At 41.5% G+C, this 27,244-nt stretch overlaps 1 protein-coding gene across 5 annotated transcripts in view; it reads left to right on the forward strand.

Annotated features, from left to right (window-relative positions):
• The window catches only part of PIEZO2 (piezo type mechanosensitive ion channel component 2), a 440,944-nt gene that overhangs the window by 358,735 nt on the left and 54,965 nt on the right, over positions 1 to 27,244 (forward strand). For all 5 annotated transcript variants that reach the window (XM_072828696.1, XM_072828697.1, XM_072828693.1 and 2 more), the window contains 13 exons: positions 2,460 to 2,636; positions 2,918 to 3,043; positions 4,675 to 4,875; positions 5,556 to 5,760; positions 5,881 to 5,982; positions 7,128 to 7,293; positions 11,198 to 11,441; positions 13,844 to 13,940; positions 15,293 to 15,452; positions 19,345 to 19,434; positions 21,557 to 21,678; positions 22,750 to 22,821; positions 27,120 to 27,226. In XM_072828696.1, coding sequence (XP_072684797.1) covers positions 2,460 to 2,636; positions 2,918 to 3,043; positions 4,675 to 4,875; positions 5,556 to 5,760; positions 5,881 to 5,982; positions 7,128 to 7,293; positions 11,198 to 11,441; positions 13,844 to 13,940; positions 15,293 to 15,452; positions 19,345 to 19,434; positions 21,557 to 21,678; positions 22,750 to 22,821; positions 27,120 to 27,226 — 1,869 coding nt within the window. The remainder of the gene's footprint in view (positions 1 to 2,459; positions 2,637 to 2,917; positions 3,044 to 4,674; positions 4,876 to 5,555; positions 5,761 to 5,880; positions 5,983 to 7,127; positions 7,294 to 11,197; positions 11,442 to 13,843; positions 13,941 to 15,292; positions 15,453 to 19,344; positions 19,435 to 21,556; positions 21,679 to 22,749; positions 22,822 to 27,119; positions 27,227 to 27,244) is intronic.

Below are 27,244 nucleotides of genomic sequence, written 5' to 3' on the forward strand. Positions count from 1 at the left end.
GACACCCTAGCCTAGGTGGATTCCAAAGCCCTCTAAAGCGACCCTGATCACACTGCTACTCCAAGGATGTCCACCCCATGCTCTCCCTTGCCAGAAGGCCTCACACCAGCAATTCCCCAGTCTGGCTAACTTCTATTTGCACCTCCAGCCTCAGTTTAGATCAAACACCCATGGATAGTCTTTCCTTAACCCTGGACTGTGCTGCCATCCAGCTGGCATCAGCCCAGGCAAATACTCCCTCCACCATTTTGTCATGAGCCGTCTACACAGTTCTCACTTGCACTACCCCATGTGTTTCTTGAGCCCAGGGACTCACATAGGATATGTTACCTTGAACTTAGTTAGGACTTAATATATCTTTTTTTAACACTCAAAAGATCAAGAGTTCTTTGTGAACTCATTGTGCTGTTTTTATACTCAGTGGCTTAAATGCACACTAAAAGGAATAACTAAGAGACTTAATTTCATAGTAGCTTTAAGTGGCATACAGAATTAATTGAGGAGAAAAGAAATGTTTTTAAATATCCCACTTAAAGTGACACTGGCTGATGACTAAGAAAGAGTCACTTAGCCAATCAAAATATTTTGTTAAAATGTAACATTTATTGTGTTTGTGAGTGCTGTAGAGTTCACCGGGCAATATTTCTTTCCTCCTCAATTAATTCTGAAAGGCAGTTCTTAATACCCTAATACTTCAGCACTTCATTCCCAGAGAGGTTCCTTGCCTGGACAGTGACAAGTAGAGTAGAAAAATAGTGGATAATAAATTACAGAATTAAATACTGTCGCCTGTCTCCTCGCTTCTTGTGTAGTTTTTGTCAGCAAATCAGGTGACCATACTGCCATATGTTGAATTGTATCAATTGAGTGTGTGCTAATTAGTGTCAGTATTAATTAATTCATGCTGACAATAGTAAATGTTCTTATGACCTTATTTTATCAATATCTAGATATTATTTTAATCACGTGAGTGTTTTCCATGGATGAGTAAGATGGCTGTGCTTCTGTATTGTTCAATGAACTGCTGGCTATGGAGAACAATTGGAAATGATTAGACATCTCACCTAGTTGATAAACACATACGCACGATCTAAAACCAAGTTGAAGTCATTGCCTTCCCTCTTTACGCCTGCCCCTTACCCCAGCCAAGATCCTGTCTCAATAGTGTCACTATCATCCTCTCAGGGCTCTGGATCCCAAGCCAGAAACCTGGGAGGCGTTCCTTATACCCCCTCCTTTAGCCCCACGTCCACACCATCAAGCCATTCAGTCAACAACTTGAGCTAGTTTTACTTCCCATCTCAAACCCATGACTCCTCCCCATCTCTGCTCCACTGCCCTAGTTGGGCCCTGGTCATGTTCTCCTGGTAGTACGTGTGATCCAGTCTCCTGACCTCTCCATTCTTCAGTTATACTTATTTCAACAAAATGAAAATCTATCCTTAAGATTTTCACCGGGAAGGGTTGGCTGTCTACCAGAGGGTTCCTAGGCCATAGAATGGTTTAAAAAGGGTCCATTGGTGTGGATCCCAACTATATCTCCAGCCTCATTTACTGCTACAGTTCACTGTGTTCAACTTTAGAATTTCCAGTGGTTTGTGGTCACCTGTCCCTTCCTTTTTTTTAATAATAAATTTATTTTTTATTGGTGTTCAATTTGCCAACATACAGAATAACACCCAGTGCTCATCCCGTCAAGTGCCCCCCTCAGCCATTCACCCCCACGCCCCACCCTCCTCCCCTTCCACCACCCCTTGTTCATTTCCCAGAGTTAGGAGTCTTCATGTTCTGTCTCCCTTTCTGATATTTCCTACCCACTTCTTCTCCCTTCTATTCCCTTTCACTATTATTTATGTTCCCTAAATGAATGAGACCATATAATGTTTGTCCTTCTCTGATTGACTTATTTCACTCAGCATAATACCCTCCAGTTCCATCCACGTTAAAGCAAATGGTGGGTATTTGTCATTTCTAATGGCTGAGTAGTATTCCATTGTGTACATAAACCACATTTTCTTTATCCACTCCATGCTGCTTCATGCTTTTCTGCCTATACTTGCCTTTACCTGGAATGCACTTCTCACTTTTCTTTGCTTGGCTGACTTTATGCATCTTTCAAGGTTCAGCTCAGGTGGTATCCCTTCTGGAAAATGTTCTAGAAGCTCCAGATTGGGCCAAGGACCCCTTCTGGGTGTTCTCGCAGGAGCCTGTTCCCATGTATCACCAAGCCACTACTACGCTACACTGACATTATCTGGTTATGTGTCTTTCTGCCATACAAGACCCCTTGCACACACACACACACACACACATACACACACATTCCTAGGGCAGTGCCTCATACGTGCTAGGAACTCAATCAAACTTTGCCAAACTTAATAAATCAAGTAGCCACACATTCTGTGGCTATTGTGCCATGTTATGTATTTTTGTCCCCATTTCTGATTTTATGTTTTCAGGTGTCTCTGTTCAACTATGTATTTTTGATTTCTTGGGCTTTTGCTCTACCATACGCCAAGCTACGCCGTCTGGCTTCAAGTGTCTGCACTGTCTGGACATGTGTGATCATCGTCTGCAAAATGTTGTACCAGCTGCAAACCATTAAGCCTGAGAACTTTTCTGTTAACTGTTCCTTGGTGAGCCTCAAAGACAGGGGGATCTTCTTGACTGGTCTTTAGAGAAGTGAGGCAGATACTGGGGAACCCACACCCCCATTCTGTCTGGTCTTTCAGTCACCTCAGCCATGTTGGATATATCTCGGCCCTAGTTCTCTTCCCCTGCTGAGATCTCCCCACTGAAGTGGATCTGTCCTTCCTGGCCCCACCGTGTCCCTTTGCTCAAAGTTTAAGGAGAAGAATCTGAATTCTTCCAATCTGTGCAACCATTTTTTTTTAACTCCTTGTTCTCTTCTTTTCAGCCAAATGAAAACCAAACAAATATACCCATCAACCAGTTGAACAAGTCTCAACTCTATAGCGCTCCTATTGACCCAACAGAATGGGTCGGCCTGAGGAAGTCTTCCCCTCTGCTTGTCTACCTGAGGGTAAGGCCCCCTCATACTTCTCTGTGCCTCTGCACAGTTAACGCCTGAGATCCTTTGCTATGAGACCTCTGATATCTCATCTGATAATAATCTCACCTTTTTGTGTGACATTTGGAATCACCTTTGAAACAAATGATTAACATTACCATCAGTGTCACACGGTACTGAAAATGATTGTGTAGTTTGAGATTAATTGAATAAAGTCTGACAAATATATTCACTAGAGTATTATCTAACTACTAAAAGATTGAGGTATATAGATAACGTGAGATGCTGAAAGATGTCCAAAATATATTAACTTTAAAAAAAAAGGCAGATTTCAGTGCACTATGCATAATGTGATCTCTTCTAGATGCAAAGAAAAATACTGCATAAAATACACAAATTGACTACAGTGATTATCCCTAAGAGGGGGAGGTATAGTATTATGAGAAATTTTTACTGTCTAAATTCTCTCTCTCTATAACGTTTAATAAAGGACATATGTTGAAAGATAATATAATTTTGTTCTTCAAGCTTTTGTTTAAATTCCAGCTAGTTTAAACATTAAAGGTAAAACAATTTTTAACAACCTATCTTTGAAAGAAACTAAGTGCTTAGAAATAAAGCATTTAGGGACACCTGGGTGGCTCAGTGGTTGAGTGTCTGCCTTCAGCTCAGTGCATGATCCTGGGGTTCCAGGATCGAGTCCTGCATTGGGCTCCCCACAGGGAGCCTGCTTCTACCTCTGCCTACATCTCTGCCTCTCTCTGTGTCTCTCATGAGTGAATAAATAAAATCTTTAAAAAAAAAAAAGAAAAAAAGAAAGAAGAAAGAAAGAAAGAAGAAGAAGAAGAAGAAGAAGAAAGAAAGAAAGAAAGAAAGAAAGAAAGAAAGAAAGAAAGAAAGAAAGAAAGAAAGAAAGAAAGAAAGAAAGAATTTATACTCAACACCTGGAATTTTTTAATGTACTAAGTGTTCCATATTTTGTGTGTAGCTTCCTCATTTTTTTCTCCTACAACAGACATCATTTGCAACAATACAAATGCTACCCACCATCAAGAGCTGCTATAAGGATAAAACAAACTGATACCTGAAAAGAGCGATCAGAATAGTGTCAGGCACATGTGGTGCCATCAACGTTAACTATTTTCATTATTATTATTATTATGACTTTGTTATCACCAGCAGCATGTTTGTCAGTCTGCAGCTCTCTCTAGCCAGATTTCTGGGATGTTGAAAGATGTTCCCCTATGGCTTAGTCTGTTTCCCAGATGGCCCTGTACTGATTTGCGCTGCTATTTGCAAACAAGGTTGGACCACCCCAAGGCAACTGGTCACTGCATCTTCTTATGGTTAGTGTACTTTTCCAGAAACAGGAATGAGCATCATCAGCCTTCTGCCTAGAGCCTCTAGATCCCAGCATCCTGGAAGTTACCCTGATTGGTACCGTGCAGGCAGCTTCACCACCTTGTTACTACACCATAGGGAAAATGAACATTGAATTCAAGACTTTTGTAGAGGTGGAATTTTATAAAGCATTGTTCTTTTAGACACCAAGGATGAGAGAAAAAAGATTTATTACAGGGGTTGCCTAAAATTAGCAAGTGAAAGCATTTCCCTTAATGCATCTGTGTTTTTTTGCTTTGTAGAATAATCTCCTGATGCTGGCCATTCTGGCCTTCGAGGTTACGATTTACCGCCATCAGGAATACTATCGAGGTCGAAACAACCTCACGGCCCCTGTGTCTAAAACCATCTTTCATGACATTACAAGACTCCATCTAGATGATGGGCTTATAAATTGTGCCAAATATTTCATAAATTACTTCTTCTACAAGTTTGGTCTGGAGGTGAGTTTCCTTGCTGACATGGTTTTTTGTTTTTTTGTTTTTTTGTTTTCCTTTTTTTCCGTGAAAATTCCGATTGTTGTGTTTGGCCTGCTGGCCTCGAGAGCTTACTTGTACATCTCCATGCTGTGATGACTATCTCCTCAAGATCAGCAGGAGGAGATTTTCCTGAAAGGTTACCCTGGCCTGTTGAAAGTTTTCTAAGACCAAAGCCAATATTCCAGACTCTGCAGCACTGAACCTAGCCTCCCTGCATCTCTGTGGCCTTGCAGATGCTTGGATATCACTTTGTCATTTCAACTGGTTTCTTTTATGTATTACAAATCTTCTTTGTGTTTTGTGCATTCTGAAAGTTTAGCTTTGGCCAAAATGAAGTGATGAGACCTGAAATGGTTGTGGTATTTGGGACAGTAATGCTTCATGAAGAGATCATAGCTGTATTCTCTTCACAGTTCAAAGTGGTTCTTATTAACCGTGTTATAGTCAGTCATTTCCTTGGAAGTAATTTATACAATATTTCAGTCTTCACCCTGAAAGACCCCCCAAAGAGGCAAGACTCGGTGAACATGTGTAGAGAGACCTGCCCTTAGGAATGCAGGCATCTGAGCACAGGGCTGACAGGTGATACCACTTCCCTTCCCTGTAAAAACCCAATTTTTTTGCCTCTTTTCATCCTTACACAGACCTGTTTCCTAATGTCAGTTAATGTAATTGGTCAGCGAATGGATTTCTATGCCATGATTCATGCCTGCTGGCTGATCGCTGTCTTATATCGACGCAGAAGAAAGGCCATTGCAGAGATCTGGCCCAAGTACTGCTGCTTCCTGGCTTGCATCATCACCTTCCAGTACTTCATCTGCATTGGCATCCCTCCGGCTCCTTGCAGAGGTGAGCAGGCCCTTCCTGAGACAAGCTGCTCTTGTCGTCAGCCCTCATGTCATGGACCTCTGGGACAGGGGCAGGGAAGAGGCGTACTGACTTTGCTGTTTACCACTTCCCTCCCTGCAGATTACCCATGGAGATTCAAGGGTGCTAGCTTCAATGACAACATCATAAAGTGGCTGTACTTCCCAGACTTCATCGTGCGGCCCAACCCCGTGTTTCTTGTCTGTAAGTGTTGCAGCCATGGGGCTGCAGAGCACTGGGGTTTGGTTTTCCCTTTGGTAATCCTGCTTTGCGCATTGTGCATTAGTACCCCTGCTTCTTCCAACACACTTTGTGATCATGTAAAAGCTTGTCTTGATGCATTAATACCACAAGTTCTTAATGGCTTCTACTTGCCTATTACATTTGCAAAATTAATAAATAAACATGGGAAATACCATAGCCACTTCCATAATTTTACCTCTCAACACACACACACACACACTCCCCAACCCCCCACTACACACACACACACACACACAGACACACACACACACACATACACACACCTCTACTCATCCTCCTTCTAGAAGATAGACTGCAGAGGGAGGCCTTGTTTTTTGTAAAGTGGTTCTTTCAGGCTGCCACCACAGACAGATAGAAGCTAATGTTAAGACTGTGGAAGCTAGGAAGATACTACCCAAATTGCAGATGCTCTAGTGCCAGGCTATAGCCCCTGGCCCTTCCATGGGCAGGCAGATGATGCCAAGGTCAGAGCAGCCCCACCTAAAATGAGAGGGCCACCTCCAGAGGCACCATGCTGCCCCCACACACTCAGGTTTAATGTAAAGTACAATGAAGCCACTTGGTGCTGGGAAGCTGCCTGCCCATAACTAGCCATGATCTCTATCTGCATTCCACCTGCCTTCATTGCCCTGTCCACTCTGGGAAGAGTCTGGTAACCAATACAATGGTGGATTGAGGGGATGAAGAAGGCCACAAGTGCCTGCCTCTACCACAAGTAAAATGATAAAGATGGGGAAGTATACTCAACTGGCCTCCTCAAAAGTGTGATGGGAGATAAATGCAAATAAACATTATCCCATATGAAAGTCACAAGACTAGAGATTATCACCTGATACTTGTACTCACATCCATGCAGACAAAAATCTAGACTCTTCCGTGTCTGTGCCCCTCTCTTGCATCTTCCATGGTGGGCAAGGTGGGACAGGCCCCAAGATCGGAATCCAGGGAGAACTGTACAATAGGAACTTTGGGAACGTGACTCAGTCAGGAGCTGGGGAACAGCTCATCCCATATGGGGACTGTTTTGTACACTGTAGAAACCAGGATGAGGAGAAGGTCACTCAGCCATCCCTCTGTCTTGCCAGATGACTTCATGCTGCTCCTGTGTGCCTCCTTGCAAAGGCAGATCTTTGAGGACGAAAACAAGGCTGCCGTGCGGATCATGGCTGGGGACAATGTGGAGATCTGCATGAACCTTGATGCGGCCTCTTTCAGCCAGCATAACCCCGTGCCAGATTTCATTCACTGCAGGTGAGGGCAGCTGTGTGGGTCTGGAGCCACTTTGCGCATGCATTTCACTTGGAGGACGTACCTCCACTTACAGGTCTCTCTGCCATTCTTGGGAAATTGGGCAGCTAACGGTACACAACAGGCTCAGAAATGCAGACAGAGGGCTTGGTGGTCCGAGGCTGAACTGCTGAATTCCGTTTCTGCTTCTGCCTTTCTCAGCATTAACCACACATTTCCCCTCAGTTTACCTCCACTTCTTCACGCACAAAGTGACTAGTGCCCATGATGCTGTTCCTGGTGTGCCAGCAGAGACCCCTCTTCTGATTCACCGTCCTTCATCTTTATCCTCTTCCTCCTCCTCTTCAGCCCCTGTCTCTCCTGATCCCCCATCCCTTCTCTTCACCCCAACCCTCCTCTTCATCCCCTGTTCCTCTCCTCATCCCTCTCCCTCCTGATCCCCATCCCCCCTCCTCACCCCAACCCTCCTTTTCATCCCCTTCCCTCTCCTCCTCCCTGTCCCTCCTGATCCCCCATCCCTTCTCTTCACCCCAACCCTCCTCTTCATCCCCTTCCCTCTCCTCCTCCCTGTCCCTCCTGATCCCCCATCCCTCCTCTTCACCCCAACCCTCCTTTTCATCCCCTGTCCCTCTTCTCATCCCTGTCCCTCTTGATCCCCGTTTCTCATCCTCGTTCCGTGTCCCTCTTCCCTTCATCCATCCTTCTCCTGGTCCTCCCTATTCAGTGGGCCCTGTGGCGGGTTGGGAACCATACAGCCTGTCCCATGCTGGCACTCCTCTTGTGTGACATCTCCTAGGGCATGTGGGTTCCCCTTGCAGTACCATCTCTGTCCTCCACTGTCCTCTGCAGTCTGGTGGCAGCTGAACGTGGCAGCCTGATTGTCCCCTCAGCAGAGTTTGCATTTAAACCTGACTAAACTTGTCACTCTGTGATCCTTCAATGTCCTCTGGGTTCCCAAGTCCTCGTGCTTTCTTTTCCCTGCTTCTGCGTCATGGCGAGCACCCCCTGTCTGTGCCCTCAGCAGTCACAGTCCAGCTCTGCCCCCTGCAGTTGGGGCCAGAAGGGCTGTGGCATTTTCTATGCCTCCTCACCAGCCCTGCACCTCTGGACTTCCGGATTGGTGCTAGTTAGCACCTGCCCTCCAGCTCCACTGCAGTGATGCGCAGCCCGGAAATCAGTCTTGTTCCAGTCGGGGTGCCTCTCCTCAGATGAGGTTTACTCCCCGGCTTCTGAGGCCCAGAGTATCTTGTTTGCATGGGATTGTTATTTGAAAAATCTATCCACTCCCAGTCTCAGATATAGGCAACTTAGGGCAAAGTTCACTTCTAACTTACTTTGGTGCTTGCGCCCTTCCCGAACCTTACCCGTAGCTCGTGGCCTACATGTGGCAGTGTTAATAGTGGAGTTGTCGGGTGCTTGCTATGTACCCTGCTCCTTTCCAAGTGCTTTACATAGATGAAGCCATCTTACCCTAATGACCACCTCTGAGATATTATTTTTGCCATTTTGGAGTTGAGAAAGCTGAGTAAGGATTTGAACCCAGGCAGCCTAGCTTCAAAAGCAGCTGGGTGCTGAGGCCCTTCTGTGCCTCTCAGCAGCCTAAGAGCTCAGCGTGCACTGAACAATCAATAAGTGAATTTGCTTTAAAAAGCTAAGGTCCATAGACTAAAGATTACATTTAGGAATAATGTACCACACTAGATAACAATATAAGGTAGGGCATTCACTTTTCACCTCTTCTCTGCGATGCTAAGAGAACATATCAGTGCAGCTGATGTTTTTCCCTATCGTTAAGGGAGAAAGAGAAGTATTTTTTTTCTTAAAGAAGTTTTTATTTGAAGGCAAGATAGTGAAATCCACAAGAAATCATTAACAGCATATGTATACGTTTTGCCCTGCATCAGACACGTTTGAATAATTCATGGCTACAGGAAATCTGGAACAAAATCAAATATTTTCTCACATCAGGTTGAGAAGTTGGAGGAAGATAAGTGTTCAACTCTACAGTGTACTTGTGGAAAACCTAAAACATGAACTAGAAAACTTTTGTGTACCGCTGATTTTTAAAATTTGAATTATTTCAAACTTTTAGTTCTATTTTCCAATGAGAACTGCCAGAGAAGTGCGCCTTGGGAGTAACGTGCCACAGCATAATCATGAGCAGGAAGTTAGTGACCACATTGTCGTGGGAAGCACGGCAACCCCCACACCCTCTGCAGGCAAATGCTCCTCTGCAGCTCTGCAAAGCATCACTGTGTACCACCAGGGCTCATTCATCTGCTTAGGGGCCCTTGAGGCTCCTCTTCAGAGCACATTGGCTAGTGTTTTCCATGTGACCTTCACAAGCTGGTCTTATGATTTCTGAGCCTGGTGCTAAGGAGTGGAGGCTGGGACAGCTGGAATAGGAACTAATGACTGTGGGCAAGGAAGGGAAATCCACAGAAAGCATGTGATACACTAACACACACGTTTCTACACACACACACACACTCACACTCAAAATGCCAGCACACCAAGTTGGCTGACTCCAAAGTGTGTGTGTGTGTGCATGCGCCCAAAAGGCCTTGTAGGCATTTCTGATATTATGTCTCAAATGAATCACTGATTTCAACTGCAATGCCGCTGGGATACTGAGAAATACTGACATTTTATTCATTCTCCTTTAGCTATGAAGTCGAAGAAGGGTGAAATATATTTGAGAGAGAAATTTTATGAAAACATTTTAAAGGACTGAGTATTTTACTCCCAAAAGAGTAAAGTTAGAAAAGTTTGCTTATCTGGCAATGTACCTTTTAGGAACAGCTTTCTCACCCATGATGCTGGCAGTGTAGTGCATATTTTATCAAGTCATTCTTTATTAACTCTTACAAAACAATAAGTCCTTAATCAAATAACTGACCCACAATTGGTTCTGCTGTGCTTTTCCTCTTACCTGGGAGGAGAAGCAACCAAGATAAAGCTCTAATTAAGCAAACACAGATGGGTCTTGGCCTGTGGGTACCACGTCCAGGTGGCCATGCTCAGAAGCTCCGAGCAGCTGCCACTTATTGCACAGTGACTGACCTGAATGCTGTCTCATCTCACAGGGAGAAATCACTCCCCCAAAAAACATCTCGGGGATCCCTGGGTGGCGCAGTGGTTTGGCGCCTGCCTTTGGCCCAGGGCGCGATCCTGGAGACCCGGGATGGAATCCCACATCGGGCTCCCGGTGCATGGGGCCTGCTTCTCCCTCTGCCTATGTCTCTGCCTCTCTCTCTCTCTATGACTATCATAAATAAAAAAATAATTATTTAAAAAAAAACAAAACACCTCAACTCCAACTCAGGGCCATCCAAAGACAGAGTGTTGGACAGAGCCTATAAGCCCCATCATGGCTGTGTGTGCTTTGTGAGAATGATTCCTCATCTGCAAAGAGGGATTTCCATCTCCAGTAAGACCTTCAATGTAACACAGATTTGTTTTGTTGATCAATTTCTAGTTCATTGAAGGGGATCCATTCTTACCTGCTCTCTTGCTTCAGGAGGCATCCGTATCTTAGACTCTCCCCACCGCATGATTATTCATGCCTCCTATAGGAAGACAGGGAAGAATTTTGAGTACTCTACTACTCTAGTAGTACGCTGTTTGTGGGACACTGTTTGTGGGAAATTTGGTGCAAATAAGATATTGGTAAGTGTTTTCACAACTTGCTTACTCATCTCTTACTAGCTGGGTGAGGATTTCCTATAGATGAGGCAGTGTTAAATGAAAGATGAACACAGAGCTCACAGTATGACTTGCAAAGTGCTTCCATATTGAGTCAAATGGATAGTATGAACCCTTTCCCTCATTACACAGAATCTCCTGCCTTAATTTTTTGTTTATTTGTGTGTATGATCATTCTCTGATGGTTTGGTTTGTTTTCCAGATCATACTTAGACATGTCCAAAGTGATCATCTTCAGCTACCTCTTCTGGTTTGTCCTCACGATCATCTTCATTACTGGGACAACCAGGATCAGCATCTTTTGCATGGGTTACTTGGTGGCCTGCTTCTATTTCCTGCTCTTTGGGGGTGATTTGCTGCTGAAACCCATCAAGAGCATTCTGCGCTACTGGGACTGGTTGATTGCATACAACGTTTTTGTGATTACGATGAAAAACATACTGTCAGTAAGTGCCTCCCACTGTATAACACATTTGTGGTTTTAGCACAAGGGTAAACAATCCACTCAGTGGTTATTAAAAGCCCAATTGCCCGTCACACTCCTCTCTTAAAAGCCCCAAATAAGATGATGCAAAGGCAGAATTCAAAGAAACATTTATTACTCTTGTTTTGCCATATTAAGCAGAATCCTGTTTGGAATCACTTCCCCCATCTCAAAGTCACATGACAGGAGGCTAGATATTTGTAGGAATAAGTTCTAAAGTGTATTTTTAAGTTAAAATCCCATTTCTTCAGAGGGATAATTTGTCATCATTCACACTTTGTGCTACAAAATGGCCCTTTTATGAGCTGAATTAGTCATTGAATCTCTTCAAAAGTGATATTGTGTTGGCTTACCTAGGAAGAATTATGGAAGTGTATATTAAAATGAGCATAGTTCTCTGCAACATTGTAGGGTGGGGAATGAGGCAGGATAGGCTGTTGAGTGCACATTTTATGTACCCATGAGATATGCTAGACACACAGGAAGACAGCTTTGCAGTTAGCTCTGGGAACAGGTGTCCTGACTAGGGCTGAAATAAGCCACTAGAGGTGGAGGCAAAACATACCTCCTTCTCTACAAAGTTCAGCTGCTATTAAATATCCATGTTCAGAGGGCACCACTTTTCCCCTGACCTAGTAGGTAACTCACAAGGCCCTCTAGTCATCCCAGGATCACATAAAATCTTTTGAGCCACAAGGACACCTTTTAAGTTATTTACTATCTCAGGAAATTAAGCAACAACCTTTCATGAGCCGAAGGAGTTAATACAACTTTAACTGGCCCTAAATCAAGGTTAATCCTGTGCCTGCTATTCCCAAGTAGTGATAGTGCATTAGAAGAGCCATGAGATAATAGCTTCCTGCTTCTCACCTTCCTGGTTTCTTAAGATGAGCTCACCAGGCAAGTCTACTATGCAGGCATTTAAATTCTTTTTTTTTTTTTTTTTGCGTGTGTATTTCTGTGTTTAGAGGTCTTGGAAAGCCAAGTCTGTGGCACCATGAACATATATTTGAGTCATTTATTTTGTTTTGTCTAAAATCAGTTGATAGCAGAAGTGACTCTTAATACAGCAATTTTACCTCACCGATATTTATTTACATTTGGGGTAGTGTTGAAAGTTCTTGGACAGAGAGAACAACAGAACACCATTTCACTCAATAGCCAGTCTGAGAGTGAGGAATCTGTTGACAGAAGCTGATTCCTACAACCAATCCTGAAAAATGTATGGCTGCAAAGTCCATTTACTCACCCATTCATCCACTCAAACTACATTGCAGACTTGTTCCTCACTAGGCACTATTTTTGTTTTAAAGAACTAGATCTAGTATTGCCTTCGGGTTTTACCCTAAGAAACTCCCATTCTAAAAGGGAAGACAAAACTACTTATTAATAATTATAATATGGCCTGCTAATGCTAATTATCACAACATTTGAGGAAACCAAAACAAAAAAGGAGTGCCTCATTCCTTGCCTAGGTAAGTTGGGAGCCGACTTCCAGGAGACGATGCCATTTGAACCTATCAAAGACTTGAGAAACAGATTCAAGGGTGTCCAGAGAGACAAAGGGAGGAGGAGATTCCCAACCTAGAGAACCCAAATGAAAGCATGGCCATGTAGGACAGAGATTATCATGTGAAGAGCATGTTCCACTGGGTGCAGGGACTCAATCTGAGTAACAGCCAATTTGGGAACAAATCCTAAGTATATTCTCCTACCTCACATGTGCCCAGGAAACACACACAATTCAGCCATTATCTTTATGTATTGGCTTGCAATGATTGTCTGTTTAAATTTCTTCCCCCTCAGCATGTGAACATAACATAAATCATTGTTATGAGAAAACGACATGCCAGTCAACAAAGATTATTCCTTTGCCCGGAGAATTGACCAAAAAAGGCTCAAAATACATGCTTTTTCCTATTCTAAGAATTACACCGTGCAACTGATGTTTGTATTGATCTACAGGCAAACAGCATAGGTTTAATTTGTCTGATCTTGTGAGAAAATAACTGTACCAAAATCAAAGTCCTGGGGGGTCTTTGTTCATCCATTTGATATCAGAGTTTGACTTGTTTCTATAGGAGTGTAAGATGTTCTCTGTGAGAGGACAGGTGCTTCTACATGCTGAAATGATCACACTAAAGAATCTTCCTTTATTCATGGGTTTTATTTTCCCCCAGGAAATTATGGTACAGCTAAAGCATCAAATGTGCTACCCCATGGTGACTGAAATTTAGGTTCTACAGATACCTCCTGGAATCATTGGCATGGAGACTTAGTGAATTCTTGCACAGACTGGGATCACAAAGCATCGACTTCTTTTGCTGGGCATTGAGTCTCACAATTTGCTCATTTGTTTTTCAGATAGGAGCATGTGGATACATTGAAAAATTGGTTCAAAATAGTTGCTGGTTGATCCAAGCTTTCAGCCTGGCCTGCACAGTCAAAGGCTATAAAATGCGTAAGTATGAAAAGCAAATTTGGAAACAGAAGGACAGAGAAGCAAGGGCAGTTGTATTGTTATTATTTTATTATTTTATTTTATTTTATTTTATTTTATTTTATTTTATTTATTCATGAGACACACACACACACAGAGAGAGAGAGAGAGAGAGAGAGAGAGAGGCAAAGACACAGGCAGAGGGAAAAGTAGGCTCCATGCTGGAGCCTGACGTGGGACTCAATCCCCGGTCTCCAGGATCAGGCCCTGGGCTGAAGGCAGGAGCTAAACCGCTGAGCTACCCAGGCTTCCCTGTTCTAATTTTAAAATTGGGCCAAAGCACATAAAGAAAAGAGATAAAAGGGACAGGCTCTAGATGTAGGGTATAGGACTGTAGTACTTTATGAATCTAGTGTCCATAACATGAAGTGCCCCTACTCCAGACATTTTTGATCAACCTCTGGAAACTTACCAAACTCTGGCAGGTCTGAGGATTGTGTGTGCCCCCAGACTTCTTTGAGTTACATTAGGAAGGGTTATGGAGGGCCGCAGATCTGTGTGATCGCAGCTAGAATCTTGGGTTGTCAGGGTACCTCAGACTTCAGTCCTTCTCCCCTCAGGAAGCGCAAGGAGCTTCAGACTCAGGAAAACAAGTGGGAGGCCCTCCAGGGTCTCTGTAGTAAGACTACCAGGACAGAGACAGAAGTTCCACTTCCATCCCTCTGCCTCTTGCACCAGAACATGGGAAATACCACGCTTGATCATCTGTGTGCCCAGAATGCAGGCAACTTGAACATGACAATCTCCCCACTGTGGCCTCCAATCCAGGCTACACTTTGCCCATGATGAAGAGTTACTGGGACTTTGTTCTGATTTAAGATAAGGTGTCTGCTCATACATCTTCTAATAGACCATACTGTTAACTGCTCCTCTGATTACCCCAAATCACCATTCCCAAAAGAGGTGTTTTTTGTTTTTTGTGTTTTTTTGTATCAGAGCATTGCCCTTTCCATTAGGCCACACAGACATTATTTCTCCATGGCCCTCGCTCAGGGAGAAAGAGATCTCTCTTTCCCTGAGAGAGAAAGAAGTAATCAGGAACCATCCCTGGCAAAGAGACCCTCCTGTGCCTTCCACTGTCAAGGTTCACTTGTGGTCAGTCTGGATGATATTGGATTTGAATGTTGATACTGGGTTTGAAATGTGTATATTTGCTTGTAAATAAATCCACCCGTAAGTGAGTCCATGCATCGGAACGTTGCTCTTATGCCTGTGGGGTTTCCCAAGCACAATCATACCACAGAGATTATAAAATAACAGTGAAAATAGATTTTAATTTTAATTTGTTTTTTTTTTTTCCTTTTCTATCCCAGCTGATGATGATTCCTCATGTAAACTACCTAGTGGTGAAGCAGGAATTATTTGGGACAGCATATGTTTCGCCTTCCTCCTGCTACAGAGAAGAGTTTTCATGAGTTACTATTTCCTACATGTTGTGGCTGATATAAAAGCTTCACAGATCTTGGCATCAAGGTAGGTCAGGCCATGGAATCAAGCGGTTTCTCTTAAAAAAAAAATCTGTCTGGAAGTAATGCACTGTGCTGTTGCCTGAGCTTGCTTGTAGAACCCACAAGAAATTAAGAAATTCCTTCTAGGAAAACCAGTCCAAGAAGGATTTAGCACAAGGCCTTTAAAACCTAAAATAGAAGAATAATAAGAAGGTCTTTGGCACCAAGTCACACTTAGAAGGATATGGGACGCTTGGGACGTCTAGAGTCCTCAAGGCACAGACCACTTCACTAGACATAGCTCATTCTGGCCTCAGCCAAAGCAGTAACACAGGCCAGGTTGGTCTAGAGGCTAGTCCACACTCCCCCTCTCTGACCCAGTGTTTAGAAGAATCTCCTAAAAATGGAGAAAAACACAATTATGTATTATTTTTCATACCTTATGTTGAGAAGGGGTTGTGATAACTCCAGGGTCATTCTAAACTCCTTCTCTATCTTTCTTTATCCTTTCGTTCCTTTCAATCTTCTTTCCCCAATGACCTGATTTTCTTTTCTCTGGGCCACTGGTTCTATTCTGTTACTACCTTCTTCTTCTTAGATTCCATCCCTTTTCTAGCTTGTTACCCAATCATGAGGATTTAGGAGAAAAGACTGGGAAGAAAACTAGGTATTACAGGGAATGCCATTGAGATGGGATGGGATCATAGTGCCCTAGCCTGCTCTGCCTGTCTCAGAGACACCAGCCTTGCTAGGTCCCATCAGATCTGTGGTGCTAAATAATCTGATAAACATTAGCTTATCATATGAAATTTTGGAAAAAAATCTATCATTTTGATCTGTGGTTTAGACTAACACACTTTTGTCTATACCACCAATGTTCCTAGAGACTATTCTTTTCCTTTGCCAGGATAAACAAAATGTTTATTTCAGAAGTCCATTTATATGGGAGCAATTCCTGGCCTTTGTTAACTAACTTGGAGCCCAGTACAAAGAATTTTCAGTGGGGGACCTCCATTTAGTTTGAGGAGCTTTGCAGTACCCTAGGCCCTCATTATGTAGTTGAACAGTGACTTCATTTTATGTACAAGACTGGCCTTAGAATTCACCATTACAATTGTTTTTCTAACACCCAGGATATCAGTTTCATTTGAGTACAATGTCTTGTCCTTTTTTATTTCTTTTTATTTATTTTTTTCTTTCTTTATTTCTCTTTTATTTCTTTTTTTTCTTTCTTTTCTCTCCTGGAGTTCATTCAGGCTGTCTTTTCCTAATAGTAATTTTATTTACTCATAGAGCAGCTGGTATTTGTGCTGAGAAATGTGTCTTTTTTGCCTTCTCCTGAGCATTTGGTCCTGAGACATCAGGGACATAATAGTAAGCCAATATCTTTTCCTATTTAGAAAGCATATTCCTCATGTTATGGAAACCAATGGCTTTCGTTTAGAGCACAGCTCGTGCTTGCCTAAGAAAAGCCATGTCTTAATAAACACTGAATTCACAACAGAATTTCCAAAGAATGGATATCATATAGATTGATATGTTCACTGCCTACTGTATTACAAGGAAATAGCTGCTTGGGCCTTCCCTCAGAGCTTATAGAAGGGAGAGGGACATAGCAACAAGCAACAAGCATCACAGTGACTAGTGTGGTGGTAGGGGACATTCAGGAAGCTGTGGAGAATTATATCAGGAGTACATAACCACTTGCCAGGGGCAAGAACCAAGGCAGCCTTCTGTTCTAAGCTGTAGCCTGAAGGATGAACATGAGTTAGTGGAGGGAGGCAGGAGACACAGCCCCAGTGAAGTTTTAATAAAGAAACCGTGAGAAGCTCAGGGTGGCCAAAACACAGAAATTTGAAGGTAAAGTTAGGGAGTGATTACAAATTAGCTGGAGAGATAGGGAGGAGTCCAGTTATCAGGTACCTTGTATGCTGTGTTTATGACTTTTAAAGTAACCCCACAGACAAGAAGAAGCAAGAGAGTGCTGTGGCTATAGTTGTGTTTCAGAAGCGCACCCTGCTTGTGGTATGGAGGACAGATTGGGCAGACACAGGTGGCTGCTCTGATGATCCAGGACAGAGACAATGGCTTAGCCCAGGATAGGATGAACCAGGAAGATATTTAAGAGTAAAACTGGCACAACTGGAGAGTCAATTGGAAGTAAGGGAGGTGGAGGTAGAAAGGAAAGGAGGATAGAGGATGATATGGCTGGAATTCTAGTGGTGCCAACCTAATGTAAAGAAGCCAAGAATCTCTAGATTGAGAGAACACTGACCACAACCAGGGGAGTTGCAGGGCTTGTGGGCTTATGAATCTAAACCCATGACGAGTCCAGCAGACAGCCAGGAGGATAGGTCTGCAGGTAGAAATAGACTTGAGTGTCATCGTGACACAGATGGATTTACAGCAGAAGAGTGGTTGGACAGCATGTGAATGAGAAGAGGACCCTGAGGAGCATCCACATTTAAGAAGTGGGCAGAGCAGACCAGGAACTCTGAACCAGAAAGGAAAAAGGAAAACTAGAAAAGCATGATGCCTGAGGAGACTGAGGTAGGCTACTTCCAAGCAGAAGTCCAACAGACAGGGCATACAAACACAAGCCTGAAAATTGAATATTGACCTCAGTGACCTCAACACATGGGGACTGCAGCCCAACTCCAGTGATCTGAGGTTGAAGGGAGAAGCTTGGGGACAGTGGCTGTAGATATTCATGTGGGTACAGTGACGAAGGTTATACATAGAACACTGTGCAGTGGGCATGGTTTTTTTTCTAAGATTAGCAAGATGTGAGCCTGTTTGCATACTCCTGAGGAGGATTTGGTGGCAGCAGGAAGGCTGAAAATGCAGAAAGAGAGGAATAAAGGGCAGGATGGAGTCCCTTGGGCTGCGAGCAATTAGGGGGGCTAGAGCCCAGGAAGTCTGCAGGTGAGAATGTCACCTCTCCCACTGTCCCTGCAGGAAATGGTGTCCATAGTATAGGTGATAGGCAGCTGAGCAAACTATTGCCTCATGACTTGTGTTCTTTCCAGGAAGCTGGGAGACTAGGTTACTAGGAGTAAAAAGCCTTTGACAGAATTCTAATTTGAGAAAAGTGTGAGGTGTTTTAAATAGTCACTACAGAGCAGAATTTCCTGGGCACATGAGGGATCAGCAGATAATGTGCCCCATGACGCCTTTTCTGCCCTTCTGACAACAGCCCGGCACAGGGCAGATATACCATCTACCCACTCTAGTTCCTAACCACTTGGGATTTACCAAGCACATGTGACCAGATGACAGTGGAACAGAATTGAAGATATTAAGAGAAGTTGATGAAATAGATCTTTGGGGACCCTAAAGTTGACTTGAAAAGTGAGAACAAACAGAAGGGAATGGAAGGACAGGAAGAAGAGAAGCAAAGAGGCAGTAATCTAAACATCCCAATGATGGAGCTTGAACTCCCAACTATGAGTATTTCCTTAGGGAATCCCAGCTCACTCCATACCCTTTTCTGCTCATTGAGTACAAAACTAATCTTGACTCACTCCTCCTTGCCAACAGCCCCTCATGGGACAATTATAATAAGGTCAGGTGAGTAATGCTTCGCTGAGACATAAGGTTCTGTGGGACAGGTTTGAAGGGGTGCATTCTTTTTAAGGTCTTAGAAAACACAAACGTTTGTTTGTTTGTTTGTTTGTTTGTTTTACTGATCTCCTGTGGTTGTGAGCAGCCCACTCCCTCCCAGGAGAAGGTGTGATGTGTTCATCCACCAGGAAGGAGCTTCTAACACAGGGCTTGGGACTCCCCATCCTAGCCAAGAGGCTCTAGTTAATAGCTCCCAAAGAAATGTTTTCTGAGCCTTGATAATCATTTTCAGCGAAAGGTAAGTAACAATGATAGAAATACTAATATGTTCTCTTTTTCCATTTTTTCTCTAGAGGGGCTGAACTTTTCCAGGCCACAATTGTAAAGGCTGTAAAGGCAAGGATTGAGGAAGAGAAAAAGTCAATGGATCAGCTAAAAAGGCAGTAAGGAGGCTTGATCTTATCTCCTTCTCCTTTCCTTTTAATTGTGGTTTGTCAGTTCTCATTCAGCTGGCTCTCGTGTCCCATTAGCCTGAAAAACCCATTGGTGTTAACATTTACAACTTCCGGGTATGTGCTCTGTGTCAGGGCAGTGGCCTATGCTCACTGGACTGAACGTGGAAGTAGTTTATTTATTTTTTTAAATAAATGAGAGACACAGGCAGAGGGAGAAGCAGGCTCCATTCAGGCAGCCTGATGTGGGACTCCATCCTGGGACTCCAGGATCACACCTTGGGCTGAAGGCAGGCACTTAACGCTGAGCCAGCCAGGTGCCCTGTGGAAGTAATTTAAAAGAAAGAGAGCTGCAATGTGGTAGAAAGGGGAGCCACGTTGGACAAGACCAATGTCTAGTCTTGGTTCAGTGGTTTACTCTAGAACTGTGATTAAGTCAGTCTGATTCTCTGAACTTCAGCTTTCTGTTTTAAATTGGGGCTCACAATTCTACCTGGGTTTTTATAAAGATTAAATGTGTATGAATGAGACAGGGTCTTTCCCCATCCTATTCAGTTGGAGTAAATGTTTATTATATCTGTGGATTAAGGGAATAAATACAAAGTCCTAGCTTTGGAAGGATCTCTAAAGATATTATAATACAGACTCTCTGGGAAGAAACTCATGATCCATGACATTAGATGACTTAAAATCCACAACATACTAGAGATGGCACTAGAAATACAACCCCTGTTTTCCTGTATTCAGTTTAAGACCTTTTTTTCTACTGCCATGCTCTGGATAAACCAAGTAATGGACTGAATTTCTGGGAGATTTGAGAATTTTCCTTCAAATTAGTTAATTTTTAAAATAGCCCTTGAAATAAATTTTCTTTGAGTGACATTTTTAGCAGTAAATGTAACTTCTGAGGATTGGTAACCCTTCATTTGGGGGCTGGGTTTAAGAGCTGATGGCCACAGAGTTCAAAACCTAGCCACTTTCTCCAGGAAAGCAGAGAATCCATCACCCTGCCAAGAAAATTCCCCAAGTTTTCTGAGATTCCTTCATTCCATTCTGGTCTCATTTCCCAGCTCCTTTCCCCATGCAAAAAAATGTTTGCTACCATAAGTTATATCATCCCATGGCCTGGTTATTTCCACAATCAAAGATATGAGGTATATAAACTGTTATATAAGCAGTTATGGCATAACTGTTGCTGTTGTTGTTTCTGGTTATCTACATCAGGTCTAGACAAGTAACAAATTTGGACCCACATTTAGAATGAGTTCCTACTTACCCGTTAGGGAGATTTGTTACTACTATTCACTTCACTGAGTTTTTCCATTTGTTTAAGAATACATCTTCTTAGGTGACAGAAAGTCAGAATATAAAAGAATGAAGGTAATAGCCATTGCAAAAGAGAAGCTGAAAGTGTTGTTTAGGCTGCAGGAAACAGAAATGGCAGTTAGTCTGCTTAATAACTTGAGCAGAATTTTTAAAAATTAAATTAAGAAATGGAACACTGCAGGAGGGCAGGTCTGGGAAGTAGAGTTCAGCATTGTAGTTTCTGAAGAGTTGGGCTTCCTGAATAAGCAGACAAAATAAGTCACTAACTCAATAATTAAAGATGCAATAATACATTTTTCTAGAACTGATAAGAGATTGGATTTGAAATAGAGAAGAGTCATGTGGTCTACTAGAATATGAACATCTGGGGAGCAACTTGCTTTTTATAAAACAATTCTTACACTTTTATACCTTTACATTTGATCTTCACAACTATGTGAGATAGAGTTCTTATTTCTAAAAATTGCAAGAACAAGGATTGTTTAAAATGGCTATGGTACAGGGTGTCAGTGGACATAAAGTATTGCATATCAAATCTTAGCATAATTATGATCATATTAGTAAAATTAACATCTATATAGAGCAAAATAATATGCACACACACATCCACACACATATAGACATCCCAAGGAGATGCTTGTTGCTGATAAAAAAAACATTCATAAATCCCAAATATTGGCCACTTTGTCTATGATTTTACCTACATATCTACAAATGTAAGGCCAAACTGACCATGTGATAACTGTGGGTGCATTCTTGGCATTGCTGCTGCTATTTTATTTTACAGGATGGATCGCATTAAAGCCAGGCAACAGAAATACAAAAAGGGTAAGGAGAGGATGCTGAGCTTGACCCAGGAATCAGGGGAAGGCCAAGACATCCAAAAACTCTCTGAAGAGGATGATGAAAGTATGTCGAGCATTTCCCTCTTGTTCAAGTAGCTTGACATTGAATGATAGCATGATGATGGGTAGGGCTGTAAAATAACATTCTCACTCTGTGAATATTATCAATGTTTTTTTTTTAACTTAGCAAGTTTTATCTTCTGATTGTGAATGAGATGCATGTATGTGTTTCATAAAGGACCTATTTAGTGACTTCATGATTTTACGAGTACTTCCTCTTCAGCAAAGCAATTTTAATCAACTCATAACCTAGCTTTTGTTTCACAAAGATGTGTTTCTGAAGAAAATGAGCATGAATTTGTTTGATTTATTCCTTTAGGGAAGATATTTCAAATACAGAATCTACTATTATCTTTGATTTCTATAAATTTTATATAAAAAAACAGTATGTATACATATTTTATGTGGCATCTGAATAATGGTAGTTAAGATATCCTTCAATTATTATCTATTCCAATGAAACTGAAACTGAATATATATTTATTATATCTGATTATAGATTTATTATATCCAATTAAATTTAAAAGGTCTTCTTATAAATGTTTGCATGCTTTTTTGTTTGAAGGGAATGGAGAAATAATGCATGGTATTTTCCAGTGCATAGCATCTATTAAACACCAATAAATTTGTATTTTTTCACCCATGCTTTAAAATAATCACAAGGAAATTTCTGGTTATTGGAATATATGCTTTTTTACAAATTATTTGTCCCTAAATTGTTTTATAAAATTTTTATATAAGATAAGATGCTTCTTATCTGTTAATTCAGTGACGAATTCAATGTGAGATGCCTTTTTGAGAGATAATCCCTTCTTTTTGATGTTTCTTTATATGCCCTCCAGTACTAAAAACAAAGTGAAATTGTGGCATAATGTTCATAGAACACTTAGTATTTGCCTTGTGAAATCAACTGTTCATTTGTGTAAACATTCCAGATTCAATATAGTTCCTTTCCCTGACCTCTGATGTACTTTTGCAACTTGTCTAGATTTTGACAATTGAGTTGTTAAAGCGTGGTTTTCAAAATTTGTTTTCTCACTTCTAAGAATTAATATTTGGACATATTTTATTTTAGGAGAAGCAGACAAACAGAAAGCCAAGGGCAAAAAAAAGCAGTGGTGGCGGCCTTGGGTTGATCATGCTTCCAGTAGGTTTCCTTGATCCTCTTACAATTTCATCGATTCTAATCCTTATATCCTTGACCAGAATTCAGGCGTCCCCATGACCTGTGTGTTCCATGCATGGTTTGATCCTTGTGACTTGATAGGGGGTCAGAGTGTAGGAAAATTGTGATGTGAGTGGGTCTCTGGGCCCTGGAAATGGAATCTTCCAGAGAAGTCAACCAGTTACCATGCTGGCTGAAGAAAGCCCAGCAATGTGGCTGACACACTCCTGAGCACCATTTATGGGCTCAGAAAGGGAAGAAGAATTTCTAATATTTTATCTAATTCTGAGGCCTAGAGCTCTGCTGATATGTATTTGTTTTATGGCTGAAAACCCTTATTAAAATGAGTTTTGGCTCCTCCTGGGAGAATAATCATTAGGTTCAAAGTGTTTGTGACCCTCTTTGTAAGGCACTAGGCATGGATGCCAATGAGTCTCTCCTTCCCTCATCCCCCAGAGCTTTGATTTTATTTGCATGTAAGGTTTTTTGGCAATTTATTGAATACAAAGAACAGGATCACTTAAAGTGCATTCACTTTCTCACTCTGCCTCTTCCCCAGTTTCTAAAGGCTCTCAAATTACACTCCAGATCCAAAACCCAGCATGTGGCACAGTTGCAGTGCAGCTGGCAAACAGCTATGACCAATTAAGAGCAAAGGTGGACAACAGGTTTTGAAAAGCAGAGCTTCGCAGTCACATAGGATTATTGTGTTTCCCTCCTGATCATAAAAAGGAATGAGGAATTACAGAACTCAGTGCCTGTATTTGTTCTGCTTAGCAAAGGAAATATCACTCACTATTGGCCAATGGATGGTCTTAACAATGGAATGACCCATTTCAATCTGACCCTCCTTACATTTGTTAGACTGTTGAATAATTATTATTTCACACATTACTTATAAAATATTCAGGCTTTTATGCCTTATCCTACGGTTCAGTAACTGTAGCTAATGTGATCAGATAGGGAATATCCTTGACACCCACTATCTCACAAAATGGTAGGAGAGACTCTACTAACAGGATCTTCAGAATCACTAGAAAATCAAATCGATCAGAATCTTGTGCCATGCCTAATTCTTGGCAGCACTGAGATATGGTATTGGCTTCTCTCACCCCAAAATTAATTTTTTAAATCAGCAAGCCATTTTCAGAAACTATTATACAAAATTTGCTCAGTATACCTGGATGTAACTAAACTTAACCCCAAATATTGAATTCTAGCATTATGAGAGGAAAAAAAAAAAAGATTCATGAGTTTTAAAGAGTTTTGTTTATTTTGCTGCCGAGTCAAAAGACAAAGATTCAGGTCAAAATTCTGTGTGACTCTTTATTGTTCATTGGCCATGTTCATCATGCTAACAGTCCAATAATGCAGCACACTATAAGCCTATTTCTATCAAGTCACAAGTAAACTGTGCCTATCTTTCTGTTTTTAAAGGGACCTTTGCTAGTTTAGACAGACCTATCCATTTCAAAATTGTGTCATAATGTTTTCTCTTTCACCTGGGGTGAATTCCCATTGCAATCATAGTTGTTTTTCCTTTTCTCATCTAAACTTTGCATTTTGGAAGGAATTGGATATGGTCTTTGATAATAATCTTTCAAGTTGGTAATAATTTAAATAACTTCTTATGAAGGTTATTGACTTTAGTTTTCTGATTCATTTCACCCTCATTATATCAAGTTCTTAAACACTGGTATTAAATTAAACGTGCCTCGTTACAACACCTCTTGGTGCAATAATGCAGGAATGTGTGTAATTCATAGTTTGGAATCAGATTCTGACCATGGTGTTAACATTTTTCAGCAAAACGTGTTTCCATTTACAAGCTTGTGAGGAAAGGAAAGGAATGAATATGTGTATTATTTTTAAGACCACGATGAGTTCCAAAATTTATCTTTAGATCTGGAAGCACTTCATTAAAAGCTCTTGTTTTGATCTCTTGAGTCATTGGGCTTTTAAATAGATATTTCATACAGGTGTGGAGTATGAGAATATGTGTAGTTGGAATACCCTTGTGCAAGTCTATTGATGATACAATAATATCGCTATGTTGTTCCTATTACTGGCAAGCAGTCAGGATCTTAACGTAGTCTGTAGGTGGCAAACCTTCCACTTCCATACCTATGTGCACACATACGATTGCATTATTGCTGTTCAATGATACCTTCCATTCGAGGATAGTATGTCTTCGTGCCAATTCAGTACTGCCTAAAGCAGTAACAAGCCTCACTTCATTGTTAAATATTGGAAATCGAGGTCCAGCTTTCTGGGGATACAGGTGGTAGGATTTTTAAAAGTTATTTCCACGCTCAGTTCAGCAATAATGTCAATATCCATCATATGTTCATGGACACAGCCTGGAGGCAGGATCTCTCTCTGAACTAACAAATGTATATGCAGGAGCTTCTTGACTTATTAGCAGATAGCACTAAAGAAAACATGCTCTGTGGTTTTCCTACTTTTATTTCAATAACATTTTGTAAAAGGAGACTTACCTAAACATCTCCTGCTTTTTTTAATGTGTCAATTCTACTCATACAAATTAATAATTTTTTAAATGATCAAATCAGTGTTGTGACCGCTTGAGATGAAAACTTGTTTGGGCTCCCTGTGTCCACAGGAGTAAAAGTTATAGAAGGTATGATTGAATACAGTTTAAGCTATGGTTGATTTTAGAGCCTATAATGAGGGTAAAATGCTCAATCCTGTAATATTCTGTTTTTACCAAATGACCATGTGACATCAAGTTGATGTAACTTTCCTGCAAATGTCTGAGCTTATATGAAGGCATTACTTTAATGGTCTTCCTCACTGTCAAATGTAATGCTATAACTTTGGTTTGTTCTTGCTTATTCTTACCTTATGTTGTATTGCATTTATTCCCTCGGGCCTGGACCCAGTATTCTGGGCCTGGTTCTTTCTTCAGAATAAAAGTAACGAATTACAGTGCTTCTGTTCAAGGATATAAGGCCCAATTCATTCACTCTGCATCTTCACGGATGGAGGCTTCAGATACTTCTGAAATCATGGGCAAAATTATCTACCTTTTGACCATGTTTAGTGATATTCAAGCAACTAATTTTAAACAAGCCAAGGTTTTCCATTACCTTACAATGTATGAATCCAAAAGATAACCAAAGACATCATGTTATGTCATCCAAAAGACACCTCAGCATTTGAAAACTTGAATATAACTTGAAAATACTCGTATTTTTTCCTGCAATGATGGTACAGTTCTTGTAGCATCAGAAATGTATATGCTGGGTCTCTTTTCCCTGATAAAATAATGCTTAAACCGATAAAGATTGGATTCTCAAATTTCTTTAAATCTCTGGACATTTCCGCTTTCTCTGCTCCTGACTTTTAACACAGCAATATGTTCTTGCAGGGAAAATATCAGGCAAGACAAGGACAATCCGTACTGTTTGTGCTTTGTGTCTTATGGTCAATACGGTTCTCCTCACATTTCAGTAAACAACTGGAGCTCCTTGTTGACCTGAAGCCTAATAGTGCTAAACCTTATGGACCCTGTCTGCCATGCCTCAGTCTGTCCCATGCTATGTGTAGAAACAGCCAGAGTGGTGGTGGTGGTGTTTTGTGGTTGTATTCTTTTTTTAATATAACCTGCCCATTTCCTCCTCATGGCAATGTGTTTGTTGTTGTTGTTTTAATTCTTTCAAATGTCTTGCCATATATGTCATGTCCCTTGTGTCACGTGTGGAGGAACCAGGTCTGCACAGTATAAAGTGAAGTAGAAGTTGGTGATGCTGATTCTCGGTTCTGAATCATCCTGATTGGCATGTCTACGACACACTCGACCCATTCAGACAACACCAAGTCCTCCACTTCACTTTGGCCTCGTCTAAAGGACCCAAATTGCTGAATTGTCTGAATTGTGAAACTCTAACAGTTTTCCATCCATGATTTTGGCCATCTTGGTAACAAAACTGGTTGCTACAGAGTTCACCTGATGTGTCTGTATAAAATTTACAACGAAGAGGAGAGAAACTATCAGATGAACCCAGTAGTGGCCAGTTTTCTTACGTTGCATAGACAAGGCCTTGTGCTCTGTAGACCCAACCATGCCGACACCATGTAGTGTTAGTCCAGAATGAGTTCTCTTCATCTCTTGTTTTTTTCTTCCCTACCAACATCTCTTGCTGTGGTCTCTTGTGGACAATTTATATATCTTGGGGGGGGGGGGGGAATTTCATTAATAAGCCCTTAATTATCTCATATGTTTTTCAAGAAATAAGTAAATATTTTGTTTTACTTAGTGGTCAGGAGTGGAGATTATTATTTGTTTGAAACGGATAGTGAAGAGGAAGAAGAAGAAGAATTAAAAAAGGAAGATGAAGAACCTCCGAGAAGGTCAGCTTTCCAGGTAATTATGGGAAAACCA

This window comes from Canis lupus, chromosome 6 (genome assembly GCF_048164855.1).
Source record: "Canis lupus baileyi chromosome 6, mCanLup2.hap1, whole genome shotgun sequence".
In the NCBI taxonomy this organism is placed as follows: domain Eukaryota; kingdom Metazoa; phylum Chordata; class Mammalia; order Carnivora; family Canidae; genus Canis; species Canis lupus.